Source organism: Argentina silus (genome assembly GCF_951799395.1).
Source record: "Argentina silus genome assembly, chromosome: 22".
Classification (NCBI taxonomy): domain Eukaryota; kingdom Metazoa; phylum Chordata; class Actinopteri; order Argentiniformes; family Argentinidae; genus Argentina; species Argentina silus.
In genome coordinates this window covers 11,253,501-11,268,500 of record NC_139676.1, presented here as the reverse complement: position 1 = coordinate 11,268,500, position 15,000 = coordinate 11,253,501, and the positions used below count along the sequence as shown (strand labels likewise).

The following is a 15,000-nucleotide window of genomic DNA, read 5'->3' as shown; positions in this document are numbered from 1 at the left end:
CAAACGAGAAGCTAATTGGTTGGCTAATTGATAACGTGATCATGGCAGGACTGTTGACATTCAATAGCCGGAGATGGGAGCGATGTGGGGTGACTTGGCACATGCTCTGCAATCGACTGGGGGGGGGGGGGGGAGGGGAGGGGAGGGGGGGGGGGGGGGGTACACGGTGTACAGTCTAGGCCAGCAAAGCAAGCAGAGCTCTTCCTAAGAGGGATGGGCCAGCTAGGTTGACGGATGGGAGTCACCTCGCATTCAGGGCAGAGAGTCGAACAGCGGCCACCCTCCTCCCACCCCCGGGTCTGAGATGGATCTTTCCAACCTCCCATTCATCAACAGCAGACAGGCTGGACCAATAACAAAGCAGCGACTGTGGGGGGGGGGGGGGAGATGACGGGGCAAAAAGTGACACATAGGGTGGAGGCTGTCGTATGACCTCATGCCTCCACCCTGAGGGGACAAGGAGGGTGAAGGAGAGAAAAGAAAAGAAAAAAAAAAAAAAAAAAGCATAAACCTTGATTATCGCACTGCTGCCGTTTAACGACCCGTCTCTTGACCTTTTATGTCTTTTCAGTTGGCCGGGCGACACCTACTGTGGCTCACGCCGTTACTGCTATTCCATTGGCCAACACAGGCGGCAGGTTAACGAACTGACTGCTCGCTCCCCCCCCGCCCCCCCGCCACCCAAGAGCAGAGACACAGTTCCTCTGACACAAAAACAAAAAAGACCTTTAGTATCTCAGACAATGTCAAAAGAAGATGGGACAAGAGAAGTGACGGGACCGAAGGGGGCCCCTTATCACTTATCAAGGGCAAAACGCTCCCATTAGCATAGCAGCCATCTGCCCCGATCTCGTCTGTCTGTGCGTTCCCCTCCCTCCCTCGCTCTCGTATCTCCAGCCCTTCCTTTCTCTTGACCTCCCTGTATCCCTCTCTCCCGGCCTTATCTCCCCAACCCTTACTTTCTCTTTCCCTCCCTCCCTCCCTCCCTCCCTCCCGTCTGTCCGTTCATCCATCCCTCTGCGGTAGTCAGCAGCACAGCAGTCGTCCCTGGCCCTCGACATGTCCTGTCATTACCACACCAACCTCCACCCCACCCCCGTCCCCGTCCCCGTCCCTGTGCCCCTAGGGAGGAGCCCCTGGCCTGGGCCCGCTACTCCGTCACCTCAGCCTCTCCGCCCTGACAGCTCTGCTCCACAGCAAAGCCTTGAATAAGGGATAAGGGGGGGACTTATGGTGCCATCACCACGCCCTGAGCTTTATTACTACACACTCGCATGCGCGCAAGCGTGTGCACACACACACATACACAGACAGAAACACACACATGCACACACACACACACACACTGCAGTGGTGGTGGCCTTGGACAGGGAGAGGTAGTGTACTGCAACAAGAGGACACTGTTTAGTCATGCTGTTCAGTGTGTGTGTGTCTTTGACTGTATGCAGCCCCCAGGCTTCCATTGCAGAGGTAGTGTCAAAGTCAATGGGCCCCTCGCCCTACCGTGCTCCTGACCTGAGCAGGCCACAGATGCACTCTTTCAGGGGTGGTAGGGCTCCCATTTCAATGAATGGTGAAGGGATACATCAGAACAGGTTATTCAACTCAGCATCATCCTTTTAGCTTGTCCTTTATCCTCGTAGCTCTGACCAAGACCTCATGATTATTGCAAGGTTGAAACATTGGATTCTTGGTGGAGCTTATATCAGTGGAATTACGGTGTAAACTTACACCTTCTCTTCCAATCTTCTGCTCTGTTTGATGTAGAGATCAGTTGAGACATTAATAACAACAATATTAATAATATTGGTTATGAAGAGCCTTTCAAAAAAAGAAAAAAAGAAACAAACAAACAAAAAAAAACACAGACACTGTACAGCAAAAGAGGAAAGAAAAAGCAAGAAAAATAAACAATCAAAATTAAAGCTTAGACTTCGGCTCGGACTGGGACTGGGTGATTGTGCTGAGGTGAGGGGAAAGCCAGACAGAAAAGACGGATGAGGAAAAGGACCGTCCTCTACCGCACTCAAAGACCACATCGCAGCAGTCTCTGTCCTTGCCTTGTGATTACCCACCCATTATCGGGGCCCTTATAAAAAGACGGCGCTTCAGAAACGCATTGCGCAGGCCTTGCCTTGCCTAGCCTAGATCCAAGCTCAGTGTCTTGCGAGTGAAATATGCCAAGCTCTTGACTCGCTCACATTGCGATTACTAAGGGAGTGCTAAGGGCTTCTGAGGAAACACTGTGCAAGGTGTCTGATTGAAACCTGCACTGAACTGGAGATCTAAGCCCCGGGCTTTAGGCCTCTATTCCCTTTGGAGATAATTAAGTTTTCATAGAATGCAGAAAATGCGGCATAAGATACTACAATGGCTTGGCTACCGGTGGTCTCTGTTGTAATGGAAAGATCTTTGTTCGTACAGTATCAGGAAGCGAGTGCCAATTCGTGAATATCTTTAGAGCGACATCATCATAGAGTTCAGAGAATGGAAAAACAAATACAAAAAAAAGAAAAAGAAAAATCGGGGTCTGGTGGATTCGAGGTAATGGATTTCTGTGCATTGATCCAGAGCATCTAGTGGGAGACAGTCAAAATAGATGTGGACTTCTAAGGGAACGGGGGAACACTCTAGGGACACTACAGAGGCTATCTTGGAAGTACGCAGTTTTGCATACTGCAGGAAGTAACCCAGTCGTGAATTATTGATGAGAATCTTTTTAGTTGCTCAGGATATGCAGCTAAAGAAGCACCGACTGAGTGAGCAGCAGGTGACACACACACGTCTCACACACACACACACGTCTCACACACACACACACACACGTCTCAGACACACACACACACGTCTCACACACACACCTCACACACACACGTCAGGGAGAAGGTTTAATAAACAAACACATGTGACAGGAAGAAGGTTAACCCCCCCCCCCTCCCCCAACACACGGTATTTACACATACAGTTCCCAAGGCCAGGCCTAGAACATGACTGGCCTTTGACCCCAGAGCATCATCACCCTTGTGCTGTCACGTCCCTGACTCATTGTTACACCACCACATAACTTGTAGTGCCTTTGTTCTGACCCCAAACACTGACTCCCATGGCTAGAACTTTACACATTTAACCCGCAGGACAAAGCAGGCCCTCCCCTCCCCTGCCCTGCACTGTTCAAAGTAAGCATCTTCTAGGCCTGTCCCTGCATCCCAGCTCCACTTTGCCTCTCTGTGTGACCCTTTTCCATAAGGCTCTGGAGAGCTCCCCCTTTGCCTTTCACTGCAGCAGAATCCCATTATAATGTCAATACAGAAATCGCTCTCTATTTGGTTTGTAGTGATGGCTATGGCTTTGTCACAGAGCTCGATACTGCTTTGTGTGTGTAGGCTTTGGTAAAAAATACCCCTTTTAGGGCACACTTGACCTGACAAAGTATCAGAGTGCTTGTATATTACTGTGAGAATGCAACATGTATTATAATGACTAAAACTCTACAGTGGTTGTTGTACAGTAGGGTTAGGGTTAAGGGGTCTGAGTAAGGGTGAAGGCCATGGAATGAGTAATAACTTTGCTTGAGCACTATAATGTAAGGTGTTTATATTAGGCCTAGAGCTTTTACACTACGCTTGGAGCAATCTTTTTTTTTTTTTTTTTTTTTTGAATAATGTGCAGTAGAATCAAGGCCTGGCCTGCACCTGAAGAGTCAGTTATCAACGGGCTTCTTTTCCCTCTCAAATGTGCATCAGACTAATGCATCGTCACCAACACAACTCAATGGAGGTTGTTGATTAAACTACCTAAACAAGTGCATGTATTGCAATGAACTGAGATCAACTTGATTCTGTCATATAGGTCGCTGATTTGATAATGCATTGGGGGGAAGACTATACCATAGCTTGAATACAGTTGAATAAATAAATAATAATAATAACAGCACAACCCTCCTAAAAGATGAGGCCTGGCATCTCGTGCAATAGGAGGATGGCCTTGGTTAGCTTAGCTGGCATTTTATCACATGTGATGTGTCATAGCTTGCAGCTAGAATGACTGAGCTGTCAGTTAGCTTCGCTAGCTGGCTCCAGTACCGCATTCAGCTAAAGACATTTTACACATTTTGCTCTGAAGAGTCTGAAAGGGCGTTCTTTCTCTCTCTTACAGAACTTCCGTGAATGATTGATTCATTCAAATTTCGAGATGAGCACTAATGAGCAGCAATGTGCGTCTAATTAGCAAGCGAGATAGCTAGCTAAGTTAGCTAATTAGGCTGGCTAAAGGACAACAGAATAAAGAATGTGTGGTCCATAAACACTGAAGCAGTCAAAATATAATTAGCTAGCGTAGTTTAGCTGAGCCGTGTCACACCCAGTTGTTGAACTGCATATTTGATTGACATGTGGGCATGTTGGCTACCTCTATAGCTTGCTAGCGGCAATCTTGGATATTCAATAAATTTGCTAATTGAAGCAGGCAACCTCAAGCGGACAAAACGCTCACAGCGAATGCCCGCTAGCAAACATTGGGGATAATGTCAATACCTGCAACGTAGACTACGAGGACATATCATTCATTGTGTAAACAATATTACCTTTGTTTCCCGAATGTCTTGCTTTCCTCCTTCTGGGTACCACTGCACGCGCACAAACCCCCTTCCAAGAGGCCGGGACCGAGTGTCCGCAGCACCGCTCTCGGTATCCGAGCTACAGGGGATGCAACCGCCTCCCCCTCCGCCACCTCCACCTCTTCCACCGCCTCCACCTCCGCCATCACCGTCGAGGTCCGAATCTGAATCAAACTCCTCCTCGCCGTGTATCATTCTGACTAGGCCGAACCGGACCGAACCACGATACCGACCCGACACCAAATCGTGGGAGAAAAGGAGCCGCTGGGACCCGCCTGCAGAGGGAGAAAGCGCCATGGAAGGAGGCTCCGACCCTGGGCTTACAGCCGGAGAAAGGGCTGGGGTCCGGGACGGGGATGCTGCGTCTGTTGGTATCGCGTCCGATGCCACGGGTTCCGCCATCGCTGCTGTGCTGTTGTCAGGGAATGATGCGAGAGAGCGAGAGCAAGGATGGTGGGGTAGAAAAAAAAAAAGACAATCCTGTTACCAGGGAAGTGCACGTGTCTACGTCGATACGGTGCGTAGCAAAGGGCGCGCTGCGTAGGCTACGGCACTTACCGATGGATGATCCACTTATCGCCGCTTGGTGTCAGTGTACGATAGTTGGCTGATTTGAAAAGGATTACGCAGAGTCTGCTAGCCACCGCGGTTTGTAAAACAGCATTGTGAATGAGATAACTTACAGTATGTGCCCTACATAGCCTGACACTGTAAGTTCCAGAAAGGATTATGATGTATGCCTGACATGGCATGAGGCGGGGCATATGGGGACATTCGAGGCGCATGCCCTCGGCCAGGGCTATTCAACCATATTTTTAAGGGGGACAGATTTGGTTAAATGTTATTTGTAGGGGGGCCATACATTTTTCACATTATTTCACATTTTTCACAATTATTCCCAATAACTGTATAGTCTTGTAAACCATATTAAAATACCTTTAATTAGGCCTAATACAATCAATTAATTTAATTTAAGTGCTTATTAGTAGGCCTCTATAAGACTCACTTACATATGAACACAGCACACATCTTTTTCCATTTGTCATGTGTTTGTGTTTGTTTGAATAGCTTTCATGTGAGAGAAGCTGGATTCACACGTGTACGTTGATCCAAACATAGAAGGAAAAATGACAATCTTCACGTGTTTGGGGATTTGCTCTCCATTGACACGTCCTGTCCAAATTTATTAGAGCCCACAGACCGAAGCGCTTGCCTCAGGTTAGTTGAAGTTTGAATGTCAGTAAGCTCCAGTTGAAGTTGCTGTACGGCAGGCCCAACATCAATTAGTCTGGCGGCAAATTCCTCCTATTGGACGAAATTAGATTTGGCCTCATTTTAGCACCAAATATCGGATTTTTTGCGGGGATTTTTTTGCAGATGTTAAAAATGTATCTAAGGGCCGGTCTAAATTGATAGGCGGGCCGGATATGGCCCGCGGCCACCAATTGAATAGCCCTGGCCTAGGCTTACTGCTGTGCAATGACAAATAAAGGGTTTAATGTAGGCCTATCTATAAAAACGTAACTGTGAGAATGTAACGTTCAATAGCAGTTGTCTTTGGAACAGAATACAGTAGCCTAGAGTAGAAAAGACAGAAGTAAAATACTAATTTCCACATGGGCCAAAGTGCTCTCCATGATGGTAAATAAGACTACACTACGCATTATATGGCTTAATAATTCCTTATAATGCCGTATGCCTTATTATAAGGCATTATAAGGTTAAACCTAAACGAATGATCAACAAACTCTTACCGCTCTCCCTAATCCTCTTACCAATTTGAGAAGAATGTCATGGGATAAACCATTAGGCTAACAATCACTAGACAACGGATTCCTAATGGAAAGTTTAGTCACATGCGCAATGGTAAGCTAAAATAATGAAAAACAAACCGATGGGATTATAATACAATCTTCAGTTTGAGTGCTGTATTAATAGGCTAATTAATTAATTAAATAAAGAGGAAGCATGCTTGCATTGGATGGGCCTACATTATCCCCTAATGGTTGAAATTGGACTAAATGTGTATGTGGCCTTTAAAATATAATTTTGCTGAATCTGAATTAGACTTGCCTATCGGATAAGCTTATTAAAATAATGACTGAAGTTGAAAAAACTACTCCAAAAATCCGACCCTGCCTCTGCATGGCACGGAGATAATTCCATACACAAGTGACTAATATCCCTTTACAATTCCGGGTACATATGTGTATTGTTGACGGTACTCTCATAGAATTGAGGATTTGGTCATCCAGCTTGTTTCAGGCTTATGACGAGTAGCGCTAAGCACCTGCAGTATAAATACGCACGGCGCGCCACCCTAACATCATAGTTTTTACGCACAGCCCGTTTGCACTTGGATCAGTTGAGTGGAGTTTATACGCCTTCAGAAAATCAGGGAGGAGACGTCCGTTCAATACCAAGGAGGACTAGACTTAAGAAAAACAACAGAGATGTCGGAGTCCATGTCAGTAGTCGGCGCACTGCCTTTCTTCAAACCTCTCCATATGCGGTCTCCCGTCTCACCCGGTCGCAACGGCCGTCGCCACACGCTCCCGGCCAGCGAGTTTCGTTCTCTCAGCCCGGAGGACGCAATCAGCGTGTTCGAGATTGAGAGAGAGGGTAAGCAAATCAATTGTGTATGCGTATTCTTTCCTTGCAACTTTTAGCCAACTTTTCAACGTTTTTCTTTACAACTTTCTTTAGATTCTTATTTTTGGGGGGTAACAATCTGAAAGCTGAAATAACTAATTATAGATTTCATGTCTATAACACTTTATGACTTTGATTGCCTGTATTTGTAACTCAACTCAGTCTACAATGAAAAACACATTTCCATATTTTTTTCCCCATTAAATCAACCTATTCCATTATTTGAGGGGGTGAGATGTTACTAAGTATGCACTTGGCAGTTAGTAGTAGGCTAACCTTGTATTTCCATCCCTTCCCAGCTTTTATCTCAGTGTCCGGGGAGTGTCCACTTCACCTGGACGAGGTGCGTCACTTCCTCACCCTGTGCCCTGAGCTGTCCCTGGGCTGGTTTGAGGAGGGACGGCTGGTGGCTTTCATCATCGGATCACTCTGGGACCAGGAGAAGCTTTCCTTGGTAAGCCCTGGACATGTAGGGTGCACCGGAAAACACAGCTACTACTTTCTTGCTTGAATCACTTATAGTTCCCCATTAAACAGATGTGAAGCTTTTGAGTAGTATTTTATCAGTGGAGAAGTGAAGCCCACACACACACACACACACACACACACACACACAGAGACACTGTGGAACGTAGAGGTGACCATTTAAATCTCAGTGACAATCGTGAAGTACACTTACATTTACATTTATGGCATTTAGCAGACGCCTTTATCCAAAGTGACTTACAACAAATACATTTTACCAAGTAAGTGAATCATCTATCCAACAGTCACCATAACAAAAATTAATCTATGCTAGGACCAGTCACAATGCTAGAAGAAGGAATATATATATATATACTTTTACTAGTACTTGATGTTGGTTAACCTCAGATGCACTTGTGTACTTAAACGTATTCTCCCCTCCCTTTCCTCCCTCTCTTCCCAGGACGCCCTGACTCTCCACAAGCCGCACGGCTCCACCGTCCACGTCCACGTTCTGGCGGTCCACCGTACCTTCCGTCAGCAGGGCAAGGGCTCCATCCTGATGTGGCGTTACCTGCAGTACCTGCGCTGCCTGCCCTACGTCCACCGCGCCGTGCTCATGTGCGAGGACTTCCTGGTCCCCTTCTACCAGAAGTCCGGGTTCAAAGTTCAGGGCCCCAGCGAGATCACCGTGGGACCTTTGACCTTCATCGAGATGTTGCATCCAGTGATGGGTCATGCATTTATGCGCCGCAACAGTGGGTGTTGAGTGTCGGCGGTGACAGAACTCGGATCCTCCTTCGATGGAGCCAGGTGTTAGGCTGTCTTCTGCCCGGGCTGGAAGGGGGACGTGAGCACTGAGCAGTGAGCAGCGTCTTGTTCATGTGGGCTGCTGTGTGTGGCTAGGTGTTTATCTGTTTTCACTGTGTTGATGGCAGGGTGTGTCAAGTCCTGCCTGGTGTGTCTGTGCGTGTTACAGAAGGCAGATGACCCTAAAGAGACCAGAGCTGTCTCTGTTTCTAACCCCTACAGCTCCCAACACTGACCCCTGGTCTTTGGGAATGTACGGGATTCGCTAGATGCTTGATTTGCTTTTTTTTTGCCAAGCCTCTTAGTTCAATGGCCAAATAGAATACAGTAGTATATAGGAAACAGAACAGGTTTAGAAAAGAGCAAAATAAACTATAAAACTAATAAAAAAGACTAAACTATACTTAGAACTAACTAATATTTGTTTCCTAATTATTTATTTGTGACTTATTTGTTTTCCATTTTATTTATGTATGAATGCTGGACATTTGTTTTACTTCTGAAAAGTCTGATGAGATTTTAGTAGAAAGCATCTCGACTGATGACTTGACAATCTAGAAATGCAGATAAATTGAGGGAGGGGTATAGATTAACATCCCCTATTTGTAACATCAGTTGCTTAAATGCTTGCTTAAATGCCGATCAACACCTGGGCGATTACATGGGATATTAAGACTTTTGTTTCTTTCCACATTAACTCATGTTTTTCTTTCTCTTTCTGTACAAATGCCTTTCAAAGCTCCGGGCAGCTGAAATAGCTTGGTGGTGAGCACTTTAGTGTGCACTACAGTATGTAGGTTACTAGAATGTCAATATTAATAGTATTGTCTTTAAGCTAAATATTTTTCAATTCATATTTCCTAGAACAACTGTTCAAATCTATTCTACGTAATTATATCAGGGAGGGATATATGCAAAACAAGCTGTGTCTATTGTCCAAGCTCCAAAGTAAGTAGCCCAGCCCACAGCGCGCCTGTTGCCACAGAATGCAGGGATTAAACACCGTGCGCTGCTGTCACGTTCGTCTGAATTAGCGGGTATTACGGAGGCACCTGTCAGCCCAGATGCAGAGCAAGCATGGTAAAACACGTGGAGTCAGAGGCATTGCTTAGTGTAGAAGCCATGTTGGAAGGTTCTCAGCGATGTGGAAAACTCTGTGGTCGCATGGTGGTAGTAGTAGTGACAAATTAATGGGGACGGTAATGAGGAAATCCAAGCGCCAACTGCCAAGCTCTTTAGATTGTTAATGATTACGTTGCCACAGTATTTGATTATTATAGACTTTAAAGGCATTTCGATCATTGAAACACAGCATCGTTTGCCAATATCCCTCCTCTAGTATGCTTTCTATTCCTTTGAGAAATTGATCGCCTTCTTCTCCCCTGCTAGAAAACCACCACCCTTTGCCTCCATACAGTCTTGAATCAAGACATGATTGATTTTATAATGTTTTGTTAAAAATAAATGAATAAATAATGTATTTTTCCATCTTCTGACTGTTTTCCCTCTCGAATACAATGATACACGGTTTTGAGGTAAATCTCTGTTGAATCTACGACACTATATACAGTACATTCCTAGACCTCAGAGCACTGCACCCCTACAGTGCCTAGCATGGCACTGTTGTCTAGAGAGGAATTCACGAGTAGAGGCCAGACTGGCTACAGGGTATTTACATGTGCTATCTAGCAAAAGGCAAGACGGATGAAATGTATCTCTCTCTCTCTCTCTCTCTCTCTCTCACACACACACCTCAGAGGAGGAAGATATATAGATTTACATTTTATTTTAGTTTTGTACGTACACATTTGTGAGGAACAGCATATAAAACTGCAACAATATATCACAATATCTCAGTATGAGAGCAAATTCCAAACTATCCCTTTTTTATTCCAATAAATAACAAATTATTTTGGTCCGATCGCAAATGTAGAAGTACCTTTTGCCACATGCACTCATGCTTGCAGGCATAGGGGTGTGGTTTAACTCAGAGACACTCAGATTTCAAGGCTTTACACACATTTGAAAAGGCACTGTGAATTCCTACAAAGAGGACATGATATTAGAAAAAGGAGGACGGGTTCCATGACAAAACCAGGTTCTCAACCATTCTGAATTGCCTGATCACAAAACATGAACATCAGAGCTCTAAACGATAGTCCAACAACTCTGAACCATTCCACATACTCGGTCATAAACACCACCAGTTGACCGCTGGTGGGCAAAGTGAATAAGCAAAGCCTCCCAGAGTATAAATCCTCCTGCACAAATAATCAATTTCATCGCAGTAATCCACCTCTCAGGAATCGTTTTTCAGCAGTTAATAGAGGCGAACGGAAAACTGCCAGAACAGGGCTTGTAGGCTGTGATTCAACAACACAGGAGGGAAGAAGGCCAGGGTCAGAAAGTTACTTTGAGCGTTTGCTTAAGTCTGTCTGTAGTGCCAGACGGGCGTGATTTGCACTTTTTGGACTATTTAATTGGTTCCATTGTGCCAGGCAAACTCAATCAAGTACAGCTAAGTATTTAAAATGATTTCCAATACAATTTGAACCCAGGTCTAGAGGGAAGAAGGCCAGGAGGATGAGCGTCTGTGTCATATTCCGGAACGTCCACTGATAGCCATTTTGACAGAACACCTCTAATCTAAATAGTAAGGGCAACACGTGGGCACCCCGTAAATCAAAATCTGTTTAAAAAAAAGGCACAGTACATTGATGATTCTCATTCGCTATTTTCCAAACATACACACACACAAAAAAATGAAAATGAAATATTAGCTCTGATATAAATTCTATGACACATTAAAATGCAATTATTATACATATAAGACTGCAGATATGACAACACATCTAGTGGAAACATACTGTATGGACTTTCCAGCATCAGCAGTGTGCGTCATAAGACCACATACTGTCTATTGGACAATCACATCATAGAGTCCCTTGAAATCACTTTTAAATTAGGACCAAACAATGTCTCAGGTCAAACTGTGTTATGGCACAAATGGCCAACCCAATTCAGTGTGTGTAGTGATTGAACTAAAACTGGTCTTTGGGGGCAGTGACACACAACTGAAATTGAATGGTTACTTTTATGTCTTTTAACACCTGTGATTGGGTTGAGGGGAAACAACATAGGCAGTTTGTGAGGCAGACAAGTTACCTTTTGTTACCACAAAAACTGAAACATTTGTGTAGGCAGAGAAGAGAATAAGCAATATAAAATTATAATAATTGCATCACAGTGGCAGTTAGTGAAAGGCAACTGGTGGTATGTGATGACATTCTAGCCTCTGTTATTTCTACCAAACATGTTTCCTTTACACTTAACACCCTCCATGTTCCAGCTTAACATCTGGTCTTTGAACCAACGTTTGAAATATTCAGGGTTTGGAAAAGAAATATGTGACATGCAGGACATTAAATAAAAAAAATATAAGAGCCACCTCATAGATCTTTGCTGACAAATGATATACTCACCTGAACAGCAAATTGATAGTATTTTATAATGGACCATAATGAAATGTTATGTAGTGTTATTGTAGATACATCCTGTGTTGTGGAAAATCAGTACAAAAGGTAGTATACCCAGCCAAAAAGTTCATGAACCGCATGGCATAATATACAACATAGCTGCAGTCTTCCTCATCCACTTCAGCACAACTAGTTTGAGTCTTGTTCACTGTACCACCATGGGCTGTTAACGTCCTGAAGCCTGTACAAACTGCTGAGTGAACTTGGGTGCTTACTACACTTATAACCTTGCAGTCCTTACAATGTACACAACCCTTACAGTTCCACACCCTTCAGAGTCCCATTTCCTCAAAGTTCCGTTTCCACAGCGCTTCCCGTCTTGGCCTCTAGGGCCTGTTAGCGAGTTAGCGCATTGTTAGCGATTTAGCGAGCTAACGGCTAGCCCTAGTGCACTATGTGGTCGATGTCGTACTTCTCACAGAATTTGCTGGTGAAGGGCAGGCAGGTGAGGTGCTCCAGCCAGTGCCAGTGGATGGGGTAGATGTAGAACCAGACCACCAGAGATGACGCCAGCCCCAAGTAGACCACTATGGCGAGAATGATCAGGCCTCGTTTCCGGTACTTGTCGAAAGTGCCGAAGGTGACGTACGGGAGGAAGGCGAAGGAGAGCAGCAAGCCGGACAGGAAGCCGAAGATGTGGGCGATGTTGTCTATCCAGGGCAGCAGGCCGCAGAAGAAGAGGAAGAGGACGATGCCCAGGAGTTTGAGGAAGGCCTTCCACGGCTTCTCCAGCATCTGCCAGCCCTGGAACAGCTCCACGAACAGGCAGGCCAGCAGCCCGAACTGGGAGCCCGCTGGTCCAACCTGGAGGGGGGGGGGGAGAGAAAGAGAGAAAGAAAGGAAGAGGGAGGGACAGAGAGGGAGAGGGGGAGGGGGTCATAAATTCATCCACTTTTGACGAAACAAGGTGGAATTGTGTGTTTGTGTGATGATGTGTGTGAGTCTGCTTGCGTGCATAAATCTAGAGAGAGCAAGCATAGGCCTACTCTAAATGAACTGGTGACAAGGCCAACACATACATTTATGCATTTCAGCATGAGATGGGGGTTAAAAGCACACACATTCAGAGGCATCACCTGGCATTTGTACAGGTCGTTAGCGTGTTAGCATGGAGGATGCGGTGGCAGGCTAACATAGGCTAGCATACGTCAGAGGGAGCTTGCTAATGGACAAGGCGAGGAATCAAAGCAGCTATTATTACTGGACTGGCCTTCATAGGAGGATAATAGGAGCCAGGCAAAATGGACTCAGGGGAACAAAATATACATCATAATAGTAAGAACACCAAAGTAGATCTCGTAATTAATCTATAATTATACCCTTTCAACATTTATGAATGAACCCACTGAACAGTACTGGTGGACATTTAAAAAAAGGGAATGTGCCATTCATGGAACACCATAACCATCTGGACCAAAACAATGGTGATACGGTCCATTGATGAAAAAAAAAACACAGCCATGTCCTTGGTCGCTGACTGCCTTATAATTCATACTCCTCCTGTACACTACTCATGGTTATGACCACTAAGAGTGTACACAGACATGTCCTGTACAGAGCGAAGCTGGCTTAGCATTAACCTGAATCTTGGCATCAATCCCACCAGACATGCGAGTGTACTTTCAGTGAGAAAGGACCTTTAGATTGAGTTTATTGAAAAGCGTATGAATGGTGATGGTAGGACCTGCCTCCCTTCCTGTGTGTGGAACACCTATAGCCTATATGCATCCTAACAGTCTTAATGGACTCGATTGATCACAGTTCTAGGTTTCCAAGGAGAGCTACAGTGCAGGTGTTGGTCATCCACGCTTGACGTCAAAGCTTTGAGGGGGGCACGGAGCACGGAGGGGGGAGGGGAGGGGGAGGGGGGGGGGGCGGTTAATCTCAGATGATGCTAACTTCCCCCAAGGACGGGACAGGAGGAGAAGAGAGAGACAGAGGAGGTAACTGCAACACTAGAGTAATTACAGTGTTATTACACATGTATAACACGTGTATAGGGGCAAACTAATGTAAAGTGTTGCCAACAAATCTGACTGTCTTACTTCTGTATTACTTCAGGTGGAAAACACCTTTCTACAGACATCATCTTAAATACCCACGCATCTCAACATCATTGAGGTTTCCTGGTATTTTCCTGACCATGCTAGATAAGAGGCCTCTAGGATCATACTGGTTCATGGTGATGGGAATGATGGTGCAATAATCTGGATTGGGTCTCGCAATACCAGGTGCTTCACACACAAATGCTTACCTAGCGTGAACAGGGATTCAGGTGACTTCACCTCACATGCACCCGGCTCTTATTTTAATTCCTTTTGGCATGTGACATGTGCCTTCTCCCTCCTCTACACACACGAGAGAACACACACAGACACACAGACACACACTCACACTCACACTCACACTCACACTCACACTCACACTCACACTCACACTCACACTCACACTCACACTCACACTCACACTGGGAGATCAAGGGAGAAGGTGACTGGTCCCAGTAAGTGGTGATACCTGGGTTTAGCTTGTGTTTGCTGTAAAGTTGCGGTGCAGGAACAAAAGCATTGTGGAGAAGCAAATATACTGTGAGTCCACAAAAAACATCCCTTCGGCATAACGGGTATCCCACAATTCATTGCAATTCATTCAAGACGCCCGAACAGCCGTTAGTGGTCGCTGTTTCACGCCTGTCTTTTGACGTACGAAACAGTCTCCACTAACAATAGTTCGGGCTATCCCTCGTCCACTCCCCTTCGCTCGCGGAGATTTCGTCAAAACGTCACTGAAGGGCTCACTCGATAGGCGGGAGTAACGGAAGCGGGCGTAGCCATTTGGAATGGAAAGGACCTTCCTATGTGTGCAGGTTTTCCCTGTCTTTATCAACAGTGTTTTGTTCCCAGCATCGGTTTTCCAATTCTTGGG

General features: G+C 45.5%; 3 protein-coding genes across 4 annotated transcripts in view; 1 reads left to right on the top strand and 2 right to left on the bottom strand.

The window, feature by feature from the left end:
- Positions 1 to 5,020, bottom strand: part of ube2o (ubiquitin-conjugating enzyme E2O) — a gene marked incomplete at its 3' end in the record, with an annotated part of 22,004 nt that extends 16,984 nt beyond the window's left edge. The window contains exon 1 of the mRNA XM_083693971.1: positions 4,583 to 5,020. Coding sequence (XP_083550097.1) covers positions 4,583 to 5,017 — 435 coding nt within the window. The 5' untranslated portion in view covers positions 5,018 to 5,020. The remainder of the gene's footprint in view (positions 1 to 4,582) is intronic.
- A 2,060-nt stretch (positions 5,021 to 7,080) lies between these two features.
- aanat1 (arylalkylamine N-acetyltransferase 1) lies at positions 7,081 to 8,501 on the top strand (the record flags this gene model as incomplete). Its single annotated transcript, XM_083693484.1, has 3 exons — positions 7,081 to 7,237; positions 7,567 to 7,721; positions 8,196 to 8,501. The coding sequence occupies 3 exons, from the start codon at positions 7,081 to 7,083 to the stop codon at positions 8,499 to 8,501; spliced, it is 618 nt and encodes a 205-aa protein (XP_083549610.1).
- A 1,816-nt stretch (positions 8,502 to 10,317) lies between these two features.
- The window catches only part of LOC310821777 (inactive rhomboid protein 2-like), a 28,145-nt gene continuing 23,462 nt past the window's right edge, over positions 10,318 to 15,000 (bottom strand). For both annotated transcript variants that reach the window (XM_083693981.1, XM_083693982.1), the window contains one exon: positions 10,318 to 12,882. In XM_083693981.1, coding sequence (XP_083550107.1) covers positions 12,463 to 12,882 — 420 coding nt within the window. In that variant the 3' untranslated portion in view covers positions 10,318 to 12,462. The remainder of the gene's footprint in view (positions 12,883 to 15,000) is intronic.